Genomic DNA, 27,376 nt, shown 5'->3' with positions numbered 1-27,376 from the left:
ATGATTTTTGTTTAATTGTGTACTGTTTTTTTTTTTTTTTTTTGTATGATTTTCGTACAAGAAAAATCAGAAAAGAGAGACTGCGCATGATCAGAAACCATAAACCACAAAATAAGCCTTTGTCGTATGAGAATATTCATAAGAATTTCCATACAAATTTTCTTTCAGCGGTTCAGATTTGCTGTGAAACATCGCGAAAAATCAAACAAACGTTCGCCCGATTTTTCTTGGTGTGTATCCCACTTAAGTAGTGAAGTTGTGGCAGCTGCCAAACCCAGCAAAATCTTTATAAAAATTCAAATGGCATGATAGGCACTTGTGGCCAAAGGAAGAAGAAAAAAATAAAATAAATTCAATCAGTAAGTGAAACAAGGGGATGTGAAGAGTCACAAAAAGACATTTATTAGTATGAAACAGCCTGCATTGTGGGTTACAGATAAAGGGGAAAAATCCAGTGCTGTACATTAATATTGACCAGCAATGTTTTAGCACTGCCTAGGGTATTACAAATTCTATGGAGTTTATATAAGGCGTAATGTAGAGTATGGAAAGGGTTTACGTGCTTTTTTTACTAAAGCCCTTTTTTAGAATATATTTTTTTTACATGGGTAAAGAAAGCTTTAAGTGCAAAGCATCAGTTATAGATAAATTATTACGTTATTATAATGTAATGCAATATAAAATATTGCACACCTTGTAACCTATTTGTGCAAGAGGTCAAGCTAATCCAGATGTGACATACTTATGTAAAACTGGAGATTTATGTTGTAGAAGAAGAACATAAGCAGTTGCGTACCCATCTGCTTATGTTTATGTTCTACACAATAAATCTCAGCTAATGCACTAGGCGTTTGCGTCTTCCTGTGTGCTTTACTTTAGTTTTTCTAAAAACGTTCTCTTTTTTTGTTAGCGATTTAGAATGCTTGTCAGTCTTTATTGCTGTCTGTGCCCTTAAGAAGAATCCTCCTTTCTATTTGTCCTGTTTACTATTATCATTGAAAGAAAATCCCAAATTTTGGGTTGTCCCCAGAAAAGTAATGGAGGGGAAATCCTCCAATGGGAACACTCGTTCTGGTGACCTGGGAGTCCCCAAGGAAATCCCTTAATTTGCAGGGATTTCCTCTTACTTCCTGTTTGTCTATGGGACAGGAAGTGAAATCTCTGCAATAGGTCACAGATGGTGGAGGGGGAAAAAAACACAACAGGGGTTCTAACCCTCCCTTGCTCTAGCCTAAATGAAGAGAAAAAGTTTTGCCTATAGGTCTACTTTAACTGAAGTATTCATAAATGCCAGAAAGGTAGGGTAGAATTTTATTTTTTTATTTTTTTCCCAGTACGATATGACAGGCAGGTGATATTGCTAATATTGTGAATGGTTTTGTGGGTTTATTTTTGCTGGCAAAGGGCTAAAACCTATCCCTCCCAAGAAAGTATGCAGCTGGGAAATGGCACTGGAGATGGATTGCAGAGATCCTGCTGGGTGCAGGGCCTGGCTGCAGCTGGAGGTGGGAAGAGGTGCCTAAAAATCTCTGCCTTCCTGTCCATAGTGGGAAAGGGAATATCCCTGCGTCTCAGCTCAGAAATGAGTTTGAGGATGGTCCATCCCCTGAGGGACTTTATGCTGCCATGCTCTGAGCCTGCGGAGGGTGACAGAGGGACAGGTGTGAGGTCCTCGCTGCCAGCCTGTGACATGGCTCCAGCTAGAAGGCAAAAGCCGGGGGGTGCTCATGTTAAGAAGAGACATAGCTGTAAGATTGAGAGTGGAGTAGTAAAGAGAAAACTCGGAGAAGAAGAAAAAAGAGAATTACAGGAAAAGGAATGATGGGCATAGACGGGATCTGACAGTGTTCTGTTGTGGCAGAACTATGTAGAGTGAAAATTTCGAAAACTTGGAGTGCGAGGTGACCGAGGTGGGCCAGGAGATGACTGGCCAGATAACCAATAGTTAGGGTGCCTGTTTGTGGCAAGCACTAACCTAAAGCACTAAACCCCAGGGTGTACTGGGGCAAGAAGATGAAGTCTGGTAAGGCCTACGTAGGAATGTTGCGGTCTGTAGTGGGTGACTTATGCTCGGCCTGTTAACACTTGCACTGCCAGCAAGCCTACTGTTAAGCGGCCTTGTCTGTGAGGTGAAGGGGCGTCCTTCGAAAATAGATATCATGTATAGACATATGTGACAGAAAACGAACACCTGGAGAACGCGTCCAATGATGTATGTGAAGTATAGTGCAAGGGTGCTGTAGAGTGATGTGATAGAGAAACCCATGAACTGCGCACCTGACCGATGCTCTAGTAGTGAGCTCCTGGTTGGGATCGAAACTCGCTCAACCGGGAACACCTGGCCCTGGTGAAGATTCAATCTGTGTGTGTGTGTGTGTGTGTGTGTGTGTGTGTGTGTGTGTGTGTGTGTGTGTGTGTGTTTTTTTTTTTTTACCTGAGGAAATAACATCCAACCTGGTACAGGATGGAACCTGAACTCGACTGACCTGAGGGAGACAGATGGAAAATTAGACGCGTGGCCGATTAAGTGCCACTAAAATGAAGCGTGGCTGTGTGAGTGCCACTGAGTGTGCTTGCAGCGATTTGCAAGAAGTTATGTTGAGATGTGTACTTGCAGCGTTTGCAAGGAGTTTAGGCTGAGATGCATGTTTGCAGCGTAGCTAATGGGTAACTGCTGAGATGCGTGTACTTGCAACGATTGCAAGGAGTCTATGCTGAGAAGCCTGTTTGTAGCAAATGCAATGGGTATATACTGAGATGCGTGTTTTACAGAGATTGCTAGATGTGTATTCTTGCAACAAAGGTAACCTACTGATAGGCGAAAAGGATAGCAGAAATAGTATGTGTAGGAACGAACTGAAAATGGCATATGTAACAAATCGTAGATTTATGATAGGGAATGTTACGAAATGGTGTGTGTGGAATAATTATGATGCAAACCGTAGTGCCGCGGGGCGACCTAGGTTTGGTTTGTATGTAGCTGCTGACATGATCATTGCTCTGACCAATTCAGAATAACGAATCGTAGGGTATGGTACGAATCGCTACAAATCTATGCGTGGGATGCGAGTGATGCGAAGCATTGTACTGCCAAGGCGACTAGGCTCGAATCATCGTATGGCATGAAGTGATATAAACTGGTGAGTGAGACAACAAATCATTAGTAGGGTATGGGGGTGAGTGGTATGAATCGGTGCGGGACGTATGCGATGCGTTGTGCTGCTGATGTGACTAGGTTCAAATCAGACTGTGGTAAGTGTGCCATACATCCAATATGAATCGGAGAACAAACAGCGAACGGGCCTTTAACTACTGCGTACTGGAGACCTACGAACGATTCGTAAGCCCCTCGGCAGAACCAAACAACGGAATGGGGAGCATAATTTGAAGTAAGCTGGTTGAACATGAGACAAGGGGGGTTACGAATCCTACCTATGATGGCATATTTAGAACAGACTCGCGAACACGCAGTGTGCTGAAGAGTCGGCCTGGTGATTTAATGAATCGCGCACTGAAACCAACAGAGCAAGGGCGTGGTCAGCTTAAATACCCACTGGGCTCCTCCCATAAATTCAGGCCACCATACTGGCCTTCCTATACATTAAAAAAAGATTATATATTATTTTATAAATGTATATGTGTGTGTGGAGATATATATATATATTATTTTGCACACCTGTTTGTAGAATAATGTGATGATTCACTATTCATATGTACACGCATCTTATGTATTCATGTTTTTTTTCCTCTTTTTTTTTTTTTTTTTTTTTCGTCTGCAGCTTATCACTATCCCATCGCCATGCTCTCCAGGACAATGAATCCCTTCACACAAGAAATCCTGGCTTATGTATCCATTATATTGTGATCTGTGTTTTCAGCCTAATGCCTGGTACACACAGTTTTTTCGTTCGAACCCAACGGGCTAAACGAGGGAAAAATAAATCCCAGGGGGAGATTTGTTGGTGCAGCGATTTTCTACCAAACTGCCTTTGTATTCTGACAGGGGGTCAAATCTCCCCCAGTGGTGAGACTCTAGTTAAAGAAAAAAAGCTGACCAAGGTTCTGACACTTTCCACACTATGCAAAAAAAACAAAAAAAAAAAAAAAAGGTTTAAGATGAAATCTGACTTTAAGGATTGTTTCTATTTAACATGATAGAGAAAACAATTGAATGGCTCATTGGGAAATCTTTATAACACTGCATGGTATGATTGTCTCTAGCACCCGTCCAGCTGGTCACGTTGCTTGCAACAGTTGCATATCATATCGCTAGGCTATGATTTAATACTTGCTAAAAAGGTTTACCTTAACTTCTGTGTTTAGAAAAATGCACAAGGCAAAATCATTATTATTTATGATGAAGATGAAAGGATAGCAAGTCAAGCAGCTACAACCATGTGTGAAAGAGGATTTGAGAATCTCTTTATGCTTTCCGGAGGTAAAAATTATTCTGTTTAGTTAAAATAAGCAAAATTGAAATGAATGACCGTGATGAAAGGGTTTAAGCTGGGATAACTTAGGTTGATGTTTTGTGGTAACTTCTGGGGATATTTTGATGTCGAAATGTCACCCTGCTGCCCCCTCAGACCTTGGCACCCTATGTACTTATTGTGATGGCACTTCTAAAGATGGGGTAATGATGCATCCAGTGCCACTTTCAAGCAGCTTTGCTGGGAAAGAGATGGATATGTAACAAGAAACCACATGCTGAGGGGTTATGGAGGTGTGTGCGTAGCCCTAAATATTAACGCTCAGTGCCAGGAATTTAAAAATGATGTACTCTTGTAGCAGGCCCACCCGCAGTGACAGGATTAAAGTGGATGTAAACCTCCGACATGAACAAAACATTTCCCACTATAGTGTGTACGTGTCTCAATTAAGCGTAGTAAGTGTCATTTCTGTCTGCTGCTTCGTTCCTCTGCTATTAGCATGAATCACTTCTGACAAGTTTTCCTGACGCCAAGAGAAGAATGGTGACAGGAGGAAGCTTCAGGAGAAAATTATTATTAAAAAAAAAAGTGTGTGTGTGTGTATATTTGTTTTATTTTTTATTCCTAGAGTTGGGCTAGTTTTTTGTTCAGTTGGCCCTTGCAATTCAATTTCTCAGTACCCCCATTATCACTTATGTCTTAGGCACGATCCACTCAAATATAGCACACGTCTTATTAACCGTGTGATTGCGTAAAGCTGTAGTAAACCACAGGTAGTTAAGAAAAACAAAACAAAATTCCCTGCAAGGCAAGAACAAAGCCCTCCAGCACCACAATGTCATCGCTAAGAGGGCTCCCCCAGTCTTCCTTCCGGGTTCGCAGCCTCTGGCTATATGAGTGGCCAGGAGCGCAATGACATCATGCCCGCATTTACGGCACGGGCACTGAAGGTTCGCTACTGTAAGCCGGACCTAAAGAGCACATGCGCGGTGATGTCATTGGCTGCGTGCACTCTGAATATCTCCTAAACTGTGCAAGGTTAGTAGATATTTCCAGTACCGACAGGTAAGCCTTATTAGGCTTACCTGTAGGTACAAGTGGTGTAACAGAATTTATTACCAATTTTTAAACAGCCATTTTTCCTGATACTATCTCTGTTATGACCTGTTCCTACTAGTAAGACAGTTCTTGGATTTTTACTCCCGATTGTAAGTATTACAAAATCCGTTCCATGAAATTTCCAGGCTGTGGGGATGATTGCCAGGGCAGTGTATTTTGTGGTCACTGTGCTTACCCTCCAGGAAGAGCTGTATAGAAATTCACCACAGCAGCTTCTTTATTGTTTCAGTCACATAGGATCACTGGGAAAATGTCCGTAAACACACTTCAGGGTAGACCTTACATCCTTTTAACGATGCGTGTCCTGTCATATTCCAGAACTTATGCATAGCTACCGGTAATGTGTGTTTTTCACCATCAGTTATTGTCAACCTGTGGTGTACAGTTGGTGTTAATCAGAGGCATAATTCTAAATATTCAGCTTATTATTTGAATATTAAAGGATAAGAGCGGCTTGTAGAGGCCGATCTGCCGACGGCCTTAAAGTGGGATTAAATCTTGGGATTAAGCCTTTACGGCTGCTTCTGTTTGATCTGCAACTGCCATGGTGCTGCACATGTGATCAGTTATGACACCAGCCATTGGATGGTCTGACAGTTTGGTTGAGGAGACAAGCAAATGTGACCATTTGCAATCTCAGCATTCCAGGAATGTAACTGTTTTTTTGAAAATGTTAAATCAATGGGTTTAGTTCCACTACAGGGGTTCTGGGCTCCGGCAAGAAGAAACCGGAGCAATGCTGGAGGCAATTTACAGCACACACTAAATTTTGGTTGCATAATTATTGATGTGGAATGTATGTTCCTTCCTAAAGAACATTATTTTTTATCAAGTTGTTATGGGTAAAGTTCTGCTTTAAGCAGACTGTACATTACTCATATTTTTTTTTTTTTTTTTTTTCGTTCAAGCAGTGGGTTAAATGGAACAAAAAGATCTGATTTTTTTTCCCCCATCTACCTATTTAGCAGGGATCCATTCATTGTTCATAGCACCCCAAATGTAGCAAGCAGATGCATGTTTTGGCACATGCAAAAATGCATAAGTGTCCCAAATTATCAGGTGCAAAAAAACTTGCAAAACTGAATTCAGCATAGAGTTACTTTGTTGCATGTAGGGCAGCCCATTGAAATGATTAGGCTGCCCTATGATTGTCACACAAACGCCCATTCTTCAAATGATATATGTAAATGGGGCCTAAATGTAGCTTCCTATTTTCTTTAAGTGTATAAAAGTTTTCAAAGAATTCTGGCCAATGCTATATTTTGACAGCAATGCACAAATTCTTCATTACCTACCTTACATCTGTGCAGTATTAGGATATATTCATATAAAATTAGCATATGATGATCCTGGATGGCAAAATATGGATGTTTGGGACCCATGGGTCAGATATTTGAATGGAGATCCTCAATCCCATACTGGTTTAGCTCAGACTTGGGCTGATGGGATTTGGCATGGGGGGGGGGGGGGGGGTGTTGGGGATCATACCTTATTCCTTTTTTTTTTTTTTTTTTTTTTTTTTTTTTTTTTTTCCTCCTCCAACCCAACCCCCATGTGAGTTGCCAACTTGGCTTGCACAAATAAATAAATTTACATAGTACACATAGGCGCTTTTCCCTGGTTTTCTGATTGTCTGGTTTCATATAGGGTTGGCTTTACTCCTGGGATCAGCTTATCTTAATTGGACTTGAAAGTGGACTTTTATCCTTTTATCATATCATGGACTTTATATATGAACTATTTATACAAACCTTTTTATAGTACTAATTTTATGTGGTAGTTGATACAATCTGGTTAACTCCCTATTTCCTGCACTATAACCATAAACATGGGAGCCCCTTGGAATAGCATCCAGCTGCTATATATATTTTGGTCTACCATAAATTTTGATAAGCTGCTGGCAGTGGGGATGGACTCTGCAACTGTGCCTCCCAGGCACCTGAAAATGCCAGGATTGGCCAAAACTGCCTATGTGCGTATGAAGCCTTCTATACATATTATAATGTACCCTGGAGGGATGTCGGTGAGTTGATGTTGAATTTGGGTAATTTTAATTGGGTTTTTTTATTTTATTTTTTTTCAGGTCTGAAAGTGGTAGCACACAAGTTTCCAGGTGGGCTTACAACTGGCACATTCCCAGTCACTTGTTTAACTCAGCCAGTCCAGCCTAAGTCTGCACGCAAACATACCACACCAAGGGAACCTGTCCTACCTGCTGAGAACAAATGGAGATTTTCCAGCCAAGACTTGGAAAAAATTGAACAACATCTGGAGAAAATGCTCATGCCAACAGACACTGCCAGTAAGTAATTAACCCATTAGTATTCAAGCAGTCTTGTTCATCTATGTGAACCTGTCATTTGCTAGAACAGGTGTGTGTTTTTTTTTTTTGCCCCACTTTTTCACCTACCTCCAGCTGGTTATTGTACTTTATTTCAGTTAGAGGGTGGCAGGAATTCCTACTGATTGGCAAAAACATCTAAATATTCCTCCCATGTGTGTTTTGTTTTTATCTTTTATTTTTTTTCTCCCACTTTAGTACCCTTTTAATAATGATAATAATAAAGAGCTATATTGACAGTGTCCTGAAGACAGATCAGGCAATATAAGAAAGCATTTTATCAGAGAAAAAAATACATTTTATGCAGGAATTTGTTCATAAAAGTACACTTGTTTGTTTTTTCCTCCCTTTATTCTTCTGAAGGAGTAGGTCTATTTCTTGTAACCATGGCAACAATATTCAGTCTGTATATACGATTGCTGCATGTCTAAGGCTGGGTTCACACTGCTACGGTGACGAGATCGGATGTGATTCGCACCGCAGTGCAAATCGCATCCGATCTCTGTGCGATGCGAGTTCAGCCATACGCTGGGAGGTCCAGATATTTAGACTAAGCACAGACTGTTTTTTTTTATCTGTCTATAGTTATAGCAGGAAAGGGTCTAAAATTAAAGTTAATTTGCTAAAGTTACTTGACCTACAGGGGACTGTTTCTATCCTTCAACAAAACAGGAGTTCCACTTTACTTTGCATGCTGTACTATAACTTTTTAAAGGATCACTGTATACTATAAATGAATTGTTTCTGTTTTTTGGTAGAATGTGATGTGCATCCTGCTTAATAATTACCTGTCACTTCTAGAATTGATCCACCTCCGGAACCACAGCAGGGGAATTAATAAAGAGTGGCACAAGCATAATGCTTGCACTACTCTTTTAAACTTGGGAAAGAAAGCAGATCCTGCTGCTAATTAACAAAAGGGGTGCAGTTGTTAGTTGGGAGTGAATTGGTTTCTGTTCTATGCTGTGTCTGTGATGGACACAGCACAGCTAGAGCTGCATGCTTCAGATTCCTCTTCCCTGCCCAACTCTGCTAAGATTAGGAGGGAGGAGGGCTTGTAGGCACTACTCCTACCAGCAGAGAAAGGGAAGTGAGCTGTTTGCTGACAGTTTACAACCCATACACCAGGACTGAACTGGTAGGAATCTGTTGCAGTTTTCTATACTGAAACACACGGATCAGCGCTCACAGCTATTGGCTGCAAGCGCTGATCGGATACTGGTTTTCCAGCATGCCCCTTTTATAGAAGCCAGACATTAGACCTGCTACTGAATTTGTATGACAGGCTGCTGTACACAAGAGCCGAATGTTAGACAATTTCTGTTGAACCTGCTGATATTCGGCCTGTGTGTACCAGCCTTAAGTTTCAATCCCGCAGATCTCAATCATCAAACACTGATCGCCTGTGCTGGGTGCAGTTTTCTTAAGGAAGTATTCTCTTATTCGCTTGCTGTATGCTGTTTATTTGTAATTCATATTGCCATGCATCTCCCTTTTTATCATCCACAGGTCGTTTCAGTCGTTTATCCACTGGTAGATCAGAGTCAAAAAGTTCCTACTCAAGAAACAGCCACGTTCCATCTTCTGCCAGCTCTGTCAGCTCCCGATCCATCCGTAGCATCAGTCCACAAGGCAAACCCTGGAAATGATTTATGTACAATGTCAACAATCTTCAGTCATTCCCGTTCAATCCCTGGTCTACTTGTCTAGTAGAACTTTTCTTATTCATGCTACAGCAGTATTGCTAGCTAGACAGAAGTGATTTGGCGAAAAGCTGATGGAAATAGAATGTTTACAGGTTGTTACAATTACTATGTAGAAGTTTCAATTTAAAGGGGGGGGGGGGGTGGTATATGTATTGGTTCTTTGTGATGCGTAAAGCAGGTAGATATCGCTACCTAACTTGATTGTAGATAACATTTGGAAATATTGGTGCAGATTACTTTAAGTATTTTCATAACTGCCCAAATGGAAACTATGATGAGAAATCACTGGTTTAAAAAATGACCAAAATTTGTGTTGCAATGTCTGTGAAAACCTATCATGGGCACATTCCACATCTTGTGAGACCAATTACTCTTTTATCAACGCTTAGGAGTATATCTATAAAACATTCCTTGGGCTTATGTCAAAGGATGCTTCCAGGCTATATATACATTTTCCCCAAATGTTCTTTAATACTACGACTTCCTATGATTTTCAGCTTCATCTTGCGAGCAAAATGCTGTATTTTTTCTGAAATACTCCTATGGTTATTGCTGTGCTGTTTAAGGGCTTGTTCACACCATATGTGCATGAAAACTGATGGGAAAACTGGGCAGGTTTCCCTTACAGAGACATAAATTTACATCAGTTTTCATGTGCATTTTTATGCACGTTGACATCAGTTTTCATGCGTGTCAGTTATGTGCCCTGTTCACACAAATTTTGATGTCATGTCAGTTTGTTCCCCATGCAGAAAACTGCATACATGTTGCAGATTCCTGCTCAGAAAAAAATCCGCATGTGAAGCCATTGTTGTGGTGTGAACTGACCTCTGTGCACCATGGTGTGAACAAGGCCTAAATGTTATCTGCGTCCACATTGTGTGCAAAGTCTCCCCACTGCACCATTCCCATGTTTTAAAGCATGGTTACCTAATCTCAATAATGAGTTAAATGTAAAAAGTGTCAGTTTTCCCAAAACAGATATTTCAGTTTCAGAGTTAAACCACCTATCGTTTTTCTTCTATTTGTAGGGAAATTGAGGTTTGTATTTATTAGATGTTATAAAAAATGTAGCATGAGAAGTAGGAGATAATTATGATAAGGAGATCTTTCGATCTGAGCCCCCTAGAGAATGATTGTGGATAACTAAGGTCATCTCTAAATGATATATTAGGTTTGGGTGAATTTATCTTTTGGTTGTGTAATGAACCCTAAAATCAGCTGTGGGTACATTTTTTTTTTTCTTTTTTTTTTTTTTTTTTTTCCCATAAATAGGAGTTTGTATATTCATTGGAAAGTAATATGTGTGAATATCAGTTACAGTCCTCTTTAAAGCTATGTATTCCACTTGCTAGTTGTAGGTATTACATGGTATTGTCTTTTGTAACTTACAGTAGAGTTCCAGCTAAAGCCTTGTACACAAAGGGCAAAATTTGTACAGTTTGGCAAGAACCAGCTGACTTTCGTCTCATGCGTAGATCTGTCTGTTCTACAGAAGCTGGTCTTACGACTGGCTTCTGTCAAATGGGAATGCTGGAAAACCACATCCAATTGGCATCCAGTCAACACTGGTATCCAGTGGCTGTGAGTGCTGATCAGTGTGTACCAGGCTTAACTGTAGCTGGAGTGACCACTGACAACGGCTCCACCGTGGAAGCCTATTGGTGACATCATCAAGCTTTCATAGCCATTGTCGGGACTCTCTCCATTCCCCTACAGCCTCTGCCGACTGACACAGGGGATCGCGTGGAATCTTTTACACACAGGTTAGGTATTATATGTGTCAGGAGTAGTGAGGGAGTGTTTTTAAGACTATTTATGCTTTAGCTGAAATTCTACTTTAAACTTGCCTTTTAGAATGGAGTATAGATTTAGAGCAGTTAATACGCATAGATCTAGTTCCCTGTGGGCACCTCAGGAACTCTTATTGCTAAACTAGGGTGTACCACACTTGCCAAATATACTTGATGTATTTGTTAATAATTGTGTGACAAGCAGTCCGTAGCTGACCTAAACACTCCTTATTTTAAAGTTAATTCTGTTTACTCCAATACATTGTCATATGTGACAGAAAAGATAGTGCTGTTATCCATAGCAGACAAACAAGTGTTAGCTTTAGGGCCCATTCACACTATATGTATTGGAGAGCTTTACCCAATGCACAGACATGGCAATTTGCCTTATATTCTTCGTCCATTCAGGTCATGTCAACACAATGTGCTGGTGTACGCTGAAAAAAAAAAAAAAAAAAAGTACATGCTGCGTATTTATGCCTTGCATTATACCACATCACAACACGCTGCAGTGCGTAGAAATTAATGAAATTACATTTTGTGACATTTAAACAAGTTAAAAAAATAAATAAAGTAGCAATAAATTGCACCACCAGGCAGGTATGCTTTATACAGAACGTAAAGTGGACCTGCTGGTGTGAATAGGCCATTAAACTGCACTAGTGAAGTGAAAACTGATGAAATAAAACATGGATGCTGTGTACAACACATAACTTTACTTAAGGTTTTATGAATTGGACCTTATGTATTTTACTATGATGTATCTTAAAATATATTTCCTATGGGTAGTTTATGTATTAAAGAGGGAACCCCTATAGGATAGGTCTACACTCAGTGTGCAATGCACTTTTTTTTTTTTTTTTTTTCTTTTTTTTTTTTTGCCATTTAATACTATTTAGCATGGTGGCTCAGTATAAGAGCATACAGTAGTGTTCTGTAAATAGGTGCAAATGAGATGTGCAGAGTTCAGTAATCCATATCGATCAATCAGTAATGAGCAACAGTGGTGAAGTCGGATTGATTGTCTATGACTTTCTTCACTTTGCACATGCTTGTTGCTTTTGTTTCACCAATTAATGTGATCTTTAAATAAAGATGGCCTATGTTCAGTACTCCTGTTTGACCATCTTTGAAATGTGCCAATACCTTACAACCAGCTGCATAAAAATAATATCAAGCAAGTTGACCGAATGGTAGTTAAGCACATTGCTTTTTAAACTCATGGTGGATCACGTTGTAACACATGATGGAGAGAAGGAAGAAAAAATGTATATATGAATACATGTTCCCATATGATGCCACCCTTATTAAAAAAAAAATTGCTGACCTTGATTTTGGATCCATCTTCATCTTGTTCTCTTCATAATACGTTATGTTGCTTTTTGATGAGTAGGGGACTTTGATTTTATTTATTTTTCTTTCATGTTTTTACACTGCATAATTATTGCATACTTCTTTTATTATATAAGGTACTGTTTCATTCATTAACTTCCAGGTCATATTTTTTGTGGAAATATTTAAGTTACAATGGTAGCCGTAACTTATTTGTAGCATGATTTTTGAAACTTGGTCAATATTCACAGTTCTGTATTTTTCATGCAGAGCATTTTAGCCCTCCATTCACACTTTAATGGTTTAGGTGATTTTGAAGCATTTTATTTTGCACGCTCAAATGCACATTTTTAAGGTTTTTTTGAGTGGTGTTGTGGTGTCTTGTGCTATCTGAGCTCTTGAACCATGTCTGCTATGCCAATGTCTTCCCAGGCCCTCTGCCACTTGCTACAATGGTAATGGACATCACAGGGGTTATGGGCACTCACCAGGTGGAATAAAGCATTTACGTCCAGTGTGGAAACTCCTGAATCCTTCATTTTGCTCGCATGCCTGAGGTCGTTGGATACAAATACAAGCTAAAACACTTGTGTTGTGCCTTTTCAGGCAACCCAGTTAAAGTCTATAGGGTCAAAAAATGCATGATGATTTAAAAAAAAAACAGTACTTTTCCACATTTCAAGTAGCATCACCATGCAAAGGTGGGAACAGACACCATTGTATATAATAGGAATCCTTTGTGATGAGTGTTGTCATGCTTCGCGAAATGCGCACCAAGTTGCTCAGGTGTGAAATAAGGGCTAGCGTACTATAATTTATCCCTATGGCAGATGTTGTTTGCTGAAAATCGCACAAGATGAAGTAATCTAGAAACACTACACTGAAACACTTGGGGTGGATGGGCCCTTATACCCATAATGCAGTGCAGGAGAGCTGCGCTCCTGCACCACATTCTGATCCCAAAGCCTTTGTGATCTGCTGCGGTGATCAGTTCAAGTCGACAGGCCAAATGCAGATTGCAATCGCATTGATTTTCCCGCACTGGATCGCATGGTACAAAAATACACCTTCAAAAAGTAGTGCAGCACGTACAGTATGGTACGATTTCAGCACGTTCAAAATTAATGGGGCTGAAATCGGACTGCACAGAACTGCATGTAAAAGCACTCCTATGCGATTCACATGAAGTGCCTAGTGTGAATGGGCCCTAAATGTAGCCTGAATTCATTTATAAACATGAGGAATGTGCCTTTTGATGGAATTTATAAACCTGCATGTTGGTTACAAGAGGTAATTCAGACCTAAAATACATGCTAGTTTCTGAACCCTCTGACTCAGTTTTTATATGTGTAAAACTTATGGGGAAAAATATTTGGGATTACGTCATCATTTGCTGTGCCAGGGCATGTCCAAAGTAGTGACTTAGTAGGTATAATCGAGTGCGTTTCCATGATGTAAAATGTCCTGTTAATGAACTCTTTATGTACTGTTATGGAAGCAGGCCTGTAGGAAGAGACACCTTATTTTGTGAATGTTTTATTGTTTTTTAAATGTTTATTTTAATAAATTACATCTGCTGCTACTGAAGGCAGTGCTGACTTTTTTTGTGTTTTTGTCCTTTTTCATAATTCAATTTTTTTCTACAAAAGGTCTTTAAATTATTATTTAAAAAATAAAAGCCACAGTGTATTTTCTATGCTGTCCATTTTACAGGAAATAGAGTAGTGAAGGCAATAAAAGTTGAGTCACAGCTGAGCTTATACAAGAATAATACAGGCATACACAATGGGACCAGACCATGTATGTAAAATGAAAATGTATTTAAAGTGAAGCAATGCCTTTTTTCAGTGTTGCCAACCTACCAGGTTGAAATTTACAGACACGACACCCAAAATTTACTGGCACAGCCAAGTTTTTACTAGCATTTCCAAAAGTTGCAAAACTACAGTTTTAGGTGCAAATTTCAGTATTTAGGGCACAAACAAGTACTATATACAATATTTGAGGTAGATATTAAGGCAAAAAGCATTTTTCTTATTTTATTTTCACTATAGTAACTAAATCGCTCATGGACAGGACTCAGAAGGGCAAGACCTTAAAATGGGAATGGAAATACATGAAATTGACTCTAATGCCCCGTACACATGATCGGATTTTCTGACAACAAATGTTGGATGTGAGCTTGTTGGCGGAAAGTCCGACCGTGTGTTTGCTCCGTCTGACAAATGTTCGACTTTCTACCAACAAATGGTGGCTAGCAGGTTCACAAATTTTCCGACAAAAAACATTTTTGTTGTCGGACTTTCCGACCGGATGTACACAAGTTGACGCATGCTCGGAATCGAGTACGAGCCGGAAGTGCACGGTCTTGTAAAACAACCATTAGTAATGGAGATATCACGTATGTCTTGTACGTCACTACGTTCATAATTTTTGGCCAACAAACATTTGTGTGACCATGTGTATGCAAGACAAGTTGGAGCCAACAACCTTCAAACCAAAATCCATGATTTTGTTGCCGGAAACTCCGATCTTCTGTACAGGGCATAACAATAACACTGACAGCAGTGTGCAGCAGCACAGATGATGACACTTCACTGACATGACACATCCCCCCCCCCTGAGTCACAATGACAGTCACTCTTCATGCCAGGTGGTCCCTTCACTCCAGTCCAAACAGCACTGACAGTCCCGCTCTTGCCTTGCCTTGCTCCTATTCCAGAGACCCACACAAGAGGCTCTGACTACAGTGCTGCCAGAACACACTTTAGCAGGCACTCGGATGGTCTTGGCTAGCTCTGGACCGGAACTGTGCATGCACAGTTCTGAGCTAAGGGTCACAACAATATATATTTATTTTAATGGTAACCATTTCCTGTGACTGGCAGGAGAAAAGTGCCTGCCTGGTTTTTACTGGCTGGCAGTAAAAATATTGATGGCAACACTGGTGCTAACAAGAGTCTGTGTCTGCATGTGACCATGCCAATTTTTCCATGATCATTTTGATCTGGACCAAGCCAAGTATCAAACGGATCAAAGTATATGAATCTATCTTCCTGAGCATTCACAGAAATGCCCGCTGTCACACCACACCTCAAAGTAGATAATTTCCTCTGCGTCCCTTCCTCTATAACCACCTGTTTACTGGGCACTTATACCCCCCTTCCTTTCAGCACTCTCACACTTTCGATGACAATTGAGTAGTCATGCCACACTGTACTCAAACCAGAATTTTTATCTTTTTTTTTATTTTTTTGAGATAGGACTTTCATTTGGTAGTGTGTAATCAACACTTTTTTTTCTTTTTTGCTAAAATAAACATAAAAAGGGCTGAAAATTTTGAAAAAAATAAAGGTTTTTTCATTATAACCATCATTTTCATTACCCAGGGGGCGCACGAGAATGGGAGGAAGTCTCCCCAGCAATTTTAGCCCACTTTATAGCCCCCTTTCGGCTATAGTGTGGGTAAAGTGAAACTGAAGTTCTGTAAAACAGTGAGCAGGCAGGCTTTTATTGTAAAGCAGACATGCAATGTCTCTTCTGCAGTGGAATCCCCCTACCTGCCTGCTCCCCGTCCTCTCCGGTGCTGTAACCTGAGAGCATATGCAGCACAACTTACAGTGCTGGCGCAGTCAGCACATTTATAGGAATTATGTCATCCCCCGCCGGCCAATGAAGAGGCCTGAAGATTGGCACCCTGACGAAAATGTCGATAAGGTCACTTTGACAGGTAAATATTCACCCTTTTGTTCCACGTTAAGCCCTTCCCAGTAGAAAAACAATGTTTTCATAGGTATTTTAACAAGCTTTCTTGATTTTTTAAAAACACATCATAAATGCTATAGGCGCATTAATGAGTGGTGCTTTATTGTTCATAATCAACTCACTGAAACAATCCCTTAAGGGCACAATAAACTGCTTATGTAGGTTAGGGGTGTCTATAGATGAATACAACCTGTGCAGCTTTGACCAAAGTTGAATAATGCCCTCGCTGTAAGTGTAGGACATTTACATACTTCATGGGCCATAATTGAAAAATTCCCAGAGATGATATAACCCTCTCTTGCCTTATTACTAGGATTTCGCTAAGAGACTCCCAGTTGTTACTCTTCACCTGCATCATAACAAGAGACCGCTCTCAAAGTCAGAGCTACTGCATCAGGGGAGAGAAAGAGCATGTGAAGGGGTTTGAATCAGAATAAGCTCACTAGTGATAGAGAAGGTAATAGCTGTGATGTCCTAGCAACATGGCAGAACGGGATGATGTAATCTCTGGGAGTTTTTCAACCAGGTTTCAGGAGTCATGTAAATGACCTATAGCAAGGGCATTTAGCTTTTATCAAAACTGTACAGTTTGTTTTTATCTACAGAAAACTTGACTTGATTGAACTCTCCTCAGAGATGGAAAAACCAATAGGGTCATTAGTTCCCAATAGGGATGCAACAATGCTTAAAATGCAATAAAAGTAATGGAAAAAGTGGTTCAAAGGCTACTTCCAGTTTTGGAAGCTACATCTCTGGTTTCATAAATGGCCGTTTCCCAGTCATTGTTTGGATTTGTAAGCCTGGAATCAACTTATTTGAAATCCCTACTGCATTTAAGCAATGTTTTTAAAGCCTCATAACTGACTTTTCATGTCTGCCATAAATATTTCAATGGAAACCACACAGGTATGGGAGTGTTAAAAATTAAAGGGGTTGTAAAGGTATATGTTTTTTCACCTGAATGCATTCTATGCATGCAGGTGAAAAAACATCTCACACTGCCTGTGCCCCAAGTCCCCCCGTTTTACTTACCTGACCCCTCGAAAATCCTGCGCTCGCCCCCGACATCCTCTTCGCCGCTCAGCCTGGCCACTGATTGGCTGGAGTGGATGGATTGAAAGCAGCGCAGCCATTGGCTCGCGCTGCTGTCAATCACATCCAATGATGTAGTGCGCCGGGGGCGGGGCCGTGTGATACATCGAGCGGCTATAACCGCCGGCTGTATCACGGGAGTGTGCCCGCAGGTGCTTCTCACCATGCGAGGGAGCTCGCATGAACGTGAGAAGTACCTGCGGGAGGAAGCAGAGACAGCCGCAGAGGGACCCCAGAAGAGCAGGTTCGGGGCCACTCTGTACAAAACGAGCTGCACAGTGGAGGTAAGTATAACATTTTTGTTATTTAAAAAAAATTAAAAATGTTACTTTACAATCCCTTTAAATAACATGTTGCTTTCATGTGGCATCAACCATTGTCAGGTGCCTCCATTCATTGGAATTTAAACGTGCTGCAATTGCACCTATAGCATTTATGGCAATTTAATGAAGCATTTCTAAGGGAGAGCCAGTGAAGGCTCCTGTCTCCCAAAATGGACTGAGAAGTTATAGAGAACTAGGACAGAGCAGCTGTGTGGTAACATAATTTGCTTCTGTGTGCAGGCAAAAGCATCAAGCTGCCTGCAATACTGACAATGCCAGGTAGGAGCAGAGGCATTGAGAATTATTGCCAGCGGCAAAGCTTTTTGTGTCAGCAGTGTTGGTGCCAAAAATAGATTGAACTCTTGACCCCAAGATCTAAAAATAGATTGAACTCTTGACCCCCAAGATTTAAAAATACATTGAACTCTTGACCCCTAAGATCTGAAAATAGATTGAAATCTTGACCCCAAGATCTAAAAATAAATTGACCTTTTGAACCCAAAGATCTAAAAATAGATGGACCTCTTGACCCCAAGATCTAAAAATAGATTTAACTCTTGACCCCAAGATCTAACAACAGATTAACCTCTTGACCCCTAAGATCTAAAAATAGATTGAACTCTTGACCTCAAGATCTAAAAATAGATTGACCTTTTGACCCCAAGATCTAAAAATAGATTGAACTCTTGACCCCAAGATCTAACAACAGATTAACCTCTTGACCCCTAAGATCTAAAAATAGATTGAACTCTTGACCTCAAGATCTAAAAATAGATTGACCTTTTGACCCCAAGATCTAAAAATAGATTGAACTCTTGACTTCAAGATCTAAAAATAGACTGAACTCTTGACCCCAAGATCTAAAAATAGATTGAACTCTTGACCCCAAGATCTAAAAATAGATTGAACTCTTGACCACAAGATCTAAAAATAGATTGACCTTTTGACCCCCAAGATCTAAAAATAGATTGACCTTTTGACCCCCAAGATCTAAAAATAGATTGAACTTTTGACCCCAAGATCTAAAAATAGATTGAACTTTTGACCCCCAAGATCTAAAAATAGATTGACCTTTTGACCCCCAAGATCTAAAAATAGATTGAACTTTTGACCCCAAGATCTAAAAATAGATTGAACTTTTGACCCCAAGAGCTAAAAAATAGATTGACCTTTTGACCCCAAGATCTAAAAATAGATTTACCTCTTGACCTCTATCTAAAAATAGATTGACCTCTTGACCCGAAGATCTGAAAATAGATTGAACTCTTGACCCCCTGATGAAGTCATGTGATATGTGACGATATGCGTAGGAATACTAGGACCTAAAGTCTGTTTTTTTTCTTTCAGTCTGACCTCAATACCTCAATGGATAAGGATTTATAAAGATCTCTCCAAAGCCTGGACGTGAATTGAACTCCTCTGTCTGACACAGTATTGTGTGGTAATCTGTGCAGCCTGAGGATTTCCTTAATAAATATGTTGGTGGTATCTACCGCAGAGGGTGTGCCCATCATGGGTAGGAAGTGGGAAATTTTAGAGAGGTGGTCAACTACTACCAAGATGGTCGTGAACCCTTCTGAGGGTGGTAAGTCTACAATAAAGTCCATAGAAATCTTTCTCCAGGGCTGTTCTGAAATGGGCAACGGTCTTAATAGACCCCAAGATTTGGCATTGGACCCTTTGTTCCATTGGCAGATAGTACAAGAATTTACATACTTCCTGCAGTCTTGACTCAGACTGGGCCACCAAAAAGAGTGTTGGACTAGTTCAGAGGTTTTTTTTCATATTCCGAAATGTCCAGCAAGTTTATGATCATGAAAAGTCCTCAAGACCTGAAGTCTGACTTGCTGTGGGACAAAAATGTTATCTTGGTACCAGAGAAGACCTTCTTGGTTTCTAATGCCGCGTACACACGACCAGACTTTCTGGCAGACTAGGTCCGTCGGTCTTTCCGACGGACTTTCGTTGAACAGACTTGGCCACACACAATCACACCAAAGTCCGGCGGATTTGAACGTGATGACGTACGACCGGACTAGAATAAGGAAGTTCATAGCCAGTAGCCAATCGCTGCCCTAGTGTTGGTTTTCATCCGTCGGACTAGCATACAGACGAACAGATTTATTGACTGGACTCAAGTCCAACAGAAAAAAATTAGATTTTTTGACAGCAAAAGTCAGATGAAGCCCACACACGATCAAATTGTCCGCCAGATTTGTTCCTTTGCTGTCGAAAAGTCCGGCCGTGTGTACACGCATTAGAGAAGACATCTCTGGCTCTGTACAGTGGGTAGATGCCTGCCTAATTGCTGTTCTCAAGTCAGTCAAGATCAGTAAAAAAAAATTTGCAGACAGGATGGTGAACAGGTTCCGTTATTTCAGGGTATCAGGGAACATCCGGGAAAGTGCGTCCACTTTCCCATTCTTGGAACCTGGTCGGTATGAAATATATAAATTAAATCTGGAGAAGAACAGTGCCTAATGGGCTTGTTGGGGTCTTAACCTTTTAGCTGTTCTGAGATGCTCCAAATTCTTGTGGTCCATAAAAATCTAAATTGGGTGTGCGGTCACCTCCAGTAAGTATCTCCATTCCTCCAGAACAAATTTAATAGCCAGCAACTCACAGTCACCCTCGTCATAATTCCTCTCTGGTGGACTCATCTTTAGAGAGAGGAAAGCTACAGGATGCAGCAGTGCTTTAGGTCCTTGATGAAGGGATAAAATTGCACCTGTGGCTATCTCTGAGGCATCAACTTCTAGCACATAAGGCAAGGCTGGGTCTGGGTGCTGTAGGACTGGTGCAGAGATGAACAGCTTCTTAAGTTTGTCAAAAGCTATTTGAGCCTCTTGGGACCATTGGAATCACACCTGTTGGTGAGTCAAATGGCTGATGGGTGAGATAATTGCAGAAAAGCCTTTCACAAATCTCTGATAAAAATTAGCAAAGCCAATTAATCACTGGATGCTTTTCTTCTCTGAAGGGGCTGGCCATTCTAAGATTGCCTTTATTTTCTGGGGATCCATGGCAATCTCATCAGTGGAGATGACAAGTCCCAAAAACTAGATAGAACTGGATCAGAGTCCTGGGGGGGGGGTTATCTGGGGTGTAGAGGGGTCAGAGTGCTGGGGGGATATCTGGGGTGTATAGGGGTCAGAATGCTGAGGGGGATATCTGGGGTGTAGAGGGGTCAGAGTGCTGGGAGATATCTGGGGCATTCCATTTTGTTATAGTGCTCTATTCGATCAAACCACTCTCATTCCTGGTTTTTCGCTATTTAACCATTTTTTTGGGATCAACCCTTTCACTCCATTCTAATTTTTGTTTTCATATATTGTTTCTTTGGAGTTTTAGAATCATGAAATAAGCACACCTGTATTTTATTTTCTAATTTCTCATCCGTTATCTCCTCTCTGATGCTCACTATTTCTTATATAAACAAAGAAAATGCGGGGCACAAAGCAAAAAAAATTATATATAAACACATTTAAAGTAACACATTCATGTGTAAAAGTCCAAAACAGGTACTGAAAGTTCAGTGAATCCACAACAGATCTCCCTCCACCTCATTCAGCAGAGATAAGGATAGTAGGGGTCCCATCACTGTCACTCAACACGACAGACCCTTACCATCAGTGCAAGGATAATGCACAAATAGAAAAACCACTTTGCTCCACTACTCCTCACAAGCAGTACACTGGAACCAGAAATCTCTCCAATCATGAACTGATATTTAGATTCCCATGCAGTTGAGCAGTCATGTGGATAGAGAAAAATAACAACGCTCATTGCGCAAATATCTTAAGAAACTATGCCCAATTTATTAAGGAAAAACAATTCCACTCACATTTAAGTTGATTAAAACAGGCAAACAACTGAAGCGTCCAGCGCTTCAGTGATAGTCGCTGTAGTGCAGTCTGTCCAGGTTCCACATTAAGCCAGGCTCTGCCCAACGTTTCGTCACTCAAAGTGCATCATCAGGGGCTCACTATTTCTTGCCAATACTCCTTTATTTTTGGGCATTCTCAGCATATAAGTACCATTGTTGCCCTTTGTTTACAATTTCTCCAGCATAGTGGTGAGCCCTCCACTTGATATTTATGTGTTCTCTCTGGGGTAAGATACCATCTTGCTAGGAGTTTGTAGTTCATTTTGATGGTGCCCATATCACAAGCATTATTATAGGCAGCTCCAATTATCTTCTCCACTTGATGGTCATCAAATTTTAAGCCCAGTTCTTTTTCCCATTGATCTATATAGGCCAGTCTTCCTTGTCCTTCTAAGCCCTTGTACACACGACCGGAGATTCCGACGGAATGTGTCCGATCGGAGCGTTTTGCCGGATATTCCGACTGTGTGTGGTCTGCATCGGACTTTTCCAACTTGCCGGAAATATTTTCCGACAAAATGCTCCGATCGGACATACTCCGATCATGTGTAGAGAATTCCGATCGGACAAAGTGCCACACATGCTCAGATCAAATTCCTACATCAAAGCTATTGGCTACTAGCCTGAAGGTAGTCCCATCTTAACGAAATTACGTCATCACGTTCTGAAAGATTGGATTTTCAGACAACTTTGTCCGACCGTGTGTATGCAACAGTTTCGGACAAGATCCGTCGGACAAAATCCGACGGAATTGGTTGTCGGAACCGTGTGTACAAGGGCTAATTCTGTACCGTTCGGTACAGAGAGGGGAGGGAGGGACCGGCGTCATAACATGACGTTGGTTTGTTTACAAGTGATCGCTGTGTCATTTGATGGAGCGATCACATGGTAAACGGCCGCGATGAGCGTCCGTTTACCGGGATCCGTGATGCGCACGGGCCAGTCACGGATGCTCTCGAGTGCGCGCCCCGGGGGGGGGGGGTGCGCGAGAGCGAAATTCTGGGAGGCCGTTAATTAACGGACTCTCAGAGTTAAACAACCACCCTGAAGCCGTTAATCGGCTATGGGCTGGTTGTTAAGTGGTTAATAGCATTTGTGTAAAGCAGAGTTTTTTCCAAGGGAGTCAAGTCCCCTTCATCTCGAATTGAATGTGGGAGTGTTTTTACGAGATGTTTTAGCTGGAACAGGTTCCATTATCTTCCAACCTTTCGATTCTGCTATTTATTGCCGTGTTTTCATCCTTCCCTTTGTGATAATATCTCTTAATTGTGGATTTCTTATTTTCTGTACAGTAAAAATCTCTCTCCCTGGTGTAAAAAAATTTGTTCCCGTGAGGGCCATTAAAGATAATTTAATCTCCCATTTTTTTTCCCCGACTGTGTCCCAAATTTTCAAGCCATTTTTGGTCAAGTCATGTGTATCTTGGTCTAATACCCTAAACTTGTGCGGTATCCAAATGTTTTTGTATAATGTATTTCTACTTATTGTATTTTCGAACTCCACCCACCTTTTTTCAGTATTTTCATTCGTCCACTCTATCACACGTGCTAAAACCACTGCTTTATAATACCTATTTATATCTGGAGTTGCCAATCCACGTGTTCCCTTTTCCTAGTGATAAGTGTAAAACGTTATTCTTGGCTTTTTATTTTGCCAAATATAATTTTTTTTATTATCTTGAAAAAACTCTGCGGAATCTTTATTGGTAACATCTGAAATTTGTAGTACTGTATTTGCTGGCGTATAAGACTACCTTTTACACTTAAAAAAAATGCCCAAAAATCGGGGGTCGTCTTATACGCCGGGTATACAGGTATACAATGCTGCCCGATGGATGTCAGCCCCCAAATGTCTGCTAATACTGTATGTGGCTGCAGCTACAAACAGTACACGCCGTTGAGCCAATCCCAGCGAGCGATGTATTCTATTAAGAGAGAGAGAGAAAGAGAGAGAGACAAGGGCTGACGATGCTACAGCCTCTGCCAATCCAAGCAGGTATTCATTAAAATAATACACCGCTCACCATACTTCCCTGGGTAAATCCATTCACTGATCTCCTACTACTATACATCCTACTGTTTGCCTTTGAGGTCACAGGCACCCAAGAGGGACAGGTAAATCTGGGACATATGACAGGGGGGTTATTAAATGCATTTTGGTGGACAATTCCCATAGAATGTAACCCAAAAGTGGTATAGGTTTGGTTAGTGAAAAATTCTACTTTCCAGTGTTGTGGCATTCAATAGATCTCTGTTTGTGTTATTATTGTTTGAGTTACTTTATGACATATCACAGCATGGTGGATGAGTAGTTGGCATTCTTGCTTTGTATTTTTTAATCGTTCTAATGTTTTTTTAAAATGGTGTTGCCTCAGAAGGGGTAGTCTTATACCACGAGTATTGCCCAAAACCTATGTTTTCACTTGAAAAATAGGGGGTCGTCTTATACGCCCAGTCGTCTTATACGCCGGCAAATACGGTATGTGTATTTTTTGTAATATGACCATTTTAAACATATTTATCCTCCCAATCCATGATATTGGTTGTATACACAATTTCTTTATTTCTGCCTTTACCTCATTTATTAATGGGATATAGTTTACTGGATATAGTTTTTCAACCGTTGGTGCTAATTTGATTCCCAAGTATTTTAATTTGTTTTTTACCCACGTAAATGGGAATTCTTTTTGAAAAATCAGAGCTTCATTTTTCCCTAATCCAATGTTTAGTATTTTTTTATAGGATTTATTTAAAAATTTGAGAGTTCCCCATATTTTTTTACTTCTTTAATTATATTTGGCAAAGTCACCCTTGGATTTATTACATACATCAGAACATCATCTGCGTATGCCGCAATTTTATGTACTTTTTCTCCCACTCTCACCCCTCCCACGTCTCGGTTATTCCAAAGCGTCGCCAAAAAAGGCTCCATTGACAAGACATATAAGAGAGGTGAGAGATAGGGATGAGCTTCGTGTTCAAGTCGAACATACGTTCGACTCGAACATCGGCTGTTCGCCCGTTCGGCGAATTCCGAACGTTATGGGCCGCTCGCGCCAAATTCGTGTGGCGCTCACGGCCCACAATGCACTGCGATGGCTATGGTTATCGGCCGATTTTTCAATCTTGCTCTTCTGTAGTGGTTGTTGTCTGCGTGCCCTGACCGCAGTATACACCGCTATATTCACCTATATAGCTAGCGATATATCTATCTTTTATAATAGAGCTTGCAGTCAGTGTTAGGAGCTTGTGCGTGCTGTCTGCGTGCTCTGTACCCAGTACACACCGCTATATCCACCTACATAGCTCTTCTCTATTTGGGCCATCTGCCATCTGCAGGAGTTATTGGAAGTTGTGTGTGCCTCCAGCACAGCACAGTATACATCTGTATTTACCCTTTATTGCTGGTGTTCTATAATAAAGGCATCTGCAGGAGTTAGTGGGTGTTGTGTGCCTCCAGCACAATATACACCTGTATCTACCCTTTATTCCTGTTCTCTAATAGAGCCATCTGCAGGGCTTAGTGGGTGTTGTGTGCCTCCAGTACAGTATACCCCTTTATCTACCCTTTATTGCTGGTGTTCTATAATAAAGGCATCTGCAGGAGTTAGTGGGTGTTGTGTGCCTCCAGCACAATATACACTACCCAATTGCTGTTTTACCCAACTCCCTTCAGGGCATTACCATGTCTGGAAGGCCAGCAAGGAGAGGCAGACAGGCGCGAGCCGATAAAAGAGGGCAAGCAGGCTCTGTGTCTAGAGACAACAGTGCTAGTCGTGGACGCGGTGCATCATCATCATCAGCACGTGGCCATGGGACACGCTTGTCCTTCTTTTCGGCAGCTGGACATGTTGAGCCGCAACATGCCAATGACTTGGTAGAGTGGATGACCAAGCCCTCTTCATCCTCCTCATCCTCTCTCACCCAGTCTCAGGGTACTAGCAAAGCAGCTGCCAACGCATCGTCTTCCCTCGTCTCAATGTCATCATCAGTGACTCCTTCCCTAGACCCACTACGTCCTCCTGAGGAGTCTCCAGAACTCTTTGGGCACAGTGTTGGGTACATGTTCCAGGAGGATGCCCAGTGTTTTGTAGGCTCCGATGATGATACTCAGCTAGAGGAAGGCAGTAGCGTGAATGCAGAGAGAGGGGATGCTCAAGCTGGACAGCAATCTGGCAGTCATGTTCCACAAGCTGCAGCATACTGCCAGGTTTGCTACAGCGATGAAGAGGCAGGGGATGATGAGGGCACTGACTCCACGTGGGTGCCTGGTAGGAGAGAGGAGGAGGAGGAGGAGGAGGAGGCACATGTCCAACGAGGCAGGATGCCCTCCGGGGGCCAGCTTAGGGGCAGCACACAGACTGAATCAAACCGCAGAGCTCCGCCTGTGCAGGGTGCTGCCTCTGCACGTTATTCTAAAAGTTCTGGGCCTTTTTTGAGACGAGTGCATCAGATCGCACCGCTGCTATTTGTAACATATGTCTCAAGTGTATCTCGCGTGGCCAAAACATCAGCCGTTTGGGCACCACATGCTTGACCAGACATATGTTGACCTGCCATGCAGCTCGTGGGCAAGCGTACCTCAAAGACCCACACCAAAGAACAAAGCGGACCTCTCCTTGCTCCTCATCAGCTGGCATCTCCAACCCCACTAGACCTTCAGTCCTCTCTGAAACCTGCTCTGAGAGGAATGAAGGTGTAGAATTAGGTGTGTCACAGCCAAGTGCTTCCGGGCACTCTGCTAGCAGTACACCCACGTCCGATTATAGCAGGCAAATGTCCCTGCCCCAGCTGCTGGACCGGCGAAAGAACTTCACTCCCAGCCATCCACATGCCCAGCGGTTGAATGCTAGCTTGGCTAAATTGCTAGCACTTCAACTGCTGCCTTTTCAGTTGGTAGACTCGGCCCCCTTCCGTGAGTTTGTACAATGTGCGGTTCCTCAGTGGCAGGTCCCCAAACGCCACTTTTTCTCACGGAAGGCGATTCCGGCTCTCTACTGGCATGTGGAAGGCAATGTCCTTGCCTCGCTGGACAGGGCGGTCAGCGGTAAGGTGCATATTACCGCTGACTCATGGTCCAGCAGGCATGGACAGGGACATTACCTGTCTTTCACGGCCCATTAGGTCACTCTTCTGGCAGCTGGGAAGGATGCAGGACAAGGTGCAGTAGTGTTGGAGGTTGTTCCGCCACCATGCCTCCAAAATGCTAATATTGGTTGTGACACACCTCTCTCCTCCACCCCCTCCTCTTCTTCTTCCTCCATGGCCTCTTTCAGTGCTCTTTCCTCAGAACCAGCGGTGCTCCGTAGGCGTTCCAGGGGCTACGCAAGTACGCAGGCAAAACGATGCCATGCCATGCTTGTGCTGGTTTGTTTGGGGGACAGGAGCCACACTGGGGCGGATGTTTTGTCAGCTCTGCAGGGGCAGGCTGAGAGGTGGTTAACGCCACGCCAGCTTAAGCCAGGAATGGTGGTTTGCGACAATGGCACCAACCTCCTCTCTGCCCTCCGACAGGGACAACTGACCCATGTGCCCTGTGTAGCTCACGTCCTTAACCTGGTGGTGCAGCGGTTCTTGGGCAGGTACCCGG

The 27,376-nt window shown here is 41.8% G+C and overlaps 1 protein-coding gene and 1 long non-coding RNA gene across 3 annotated transcripts in view; one reads left to right on the top strand and one right to left on the bottom strand.

The window, feature by feature from the left end:
• CEP41 (centrosomal protein 41) overlaps positions 1–14,319 on the top strand; it is a 54,291-nt gene extending 39,972 nt beyond the window's left edge. For both annotated transcript variants that reach the window (XM_077472960.1, XM_077472961.1), the window contains 4 exons: positions 3,780–3,847; positions 4,324–4,438; positions 7,633–7,851; positions 9,400–14,319. In XM_077472960.1, coding sequence (XP_077329086.1) covers positions 3,780–3,847; positions 4,324–4,438; positions 7,633–7,851; positions 9,400–9,539 — 542 coding nt within the window. In that variant the 3' untranslated portion in view covers positions 9,540–14,319. The remainder of the gene's footprint in view (positions 1–3,779; positions 3,848–4,323; positions 4,439–7,632; positions 7,852–9,399) is intronic.
• The window catches only part of LOC143963348 (uncharacterized), a 154,274-nt gene continuing 135,051 nt past the window's right edge, over positions 8,154–27,376 (bottom strand). The window contains exons 3-4 of the long non-coding RNA XR_013270946.1: positions 11,751–11,826; positions 8,154–9,529 (exon numbers count right to left, since the gene is read on the bottom strand). This is a non-coding gene — a long non-coding RNA (uncharacterized LOC143963348). The remainder of the gene's footprint in view (positions 9,530–11,750; positions 11,827–27,376) is intronic.

Source organism: Lithobates pipiens, unplaced genomic scaffold (genome assembly GCF_037356315.1).
Source record: "Lithobates pipiens isolate NorthernLeopardFrog02 unplaced genomic scaffold, aLitPip1_a1.2 Scaffold_8, whole genome shotgun sequence".
Lineage (NCBI taxonomy): Eukaryota > Metazoa > Chordata > Amphibia > Anura > Ranidae > Lithobates > Lithobates pipiens.
The sequence above is the reverse complement of the archived record's forward strand: the minus strand, read 5'-3'. Positions and strand labels throughout refer to the sequence as shown.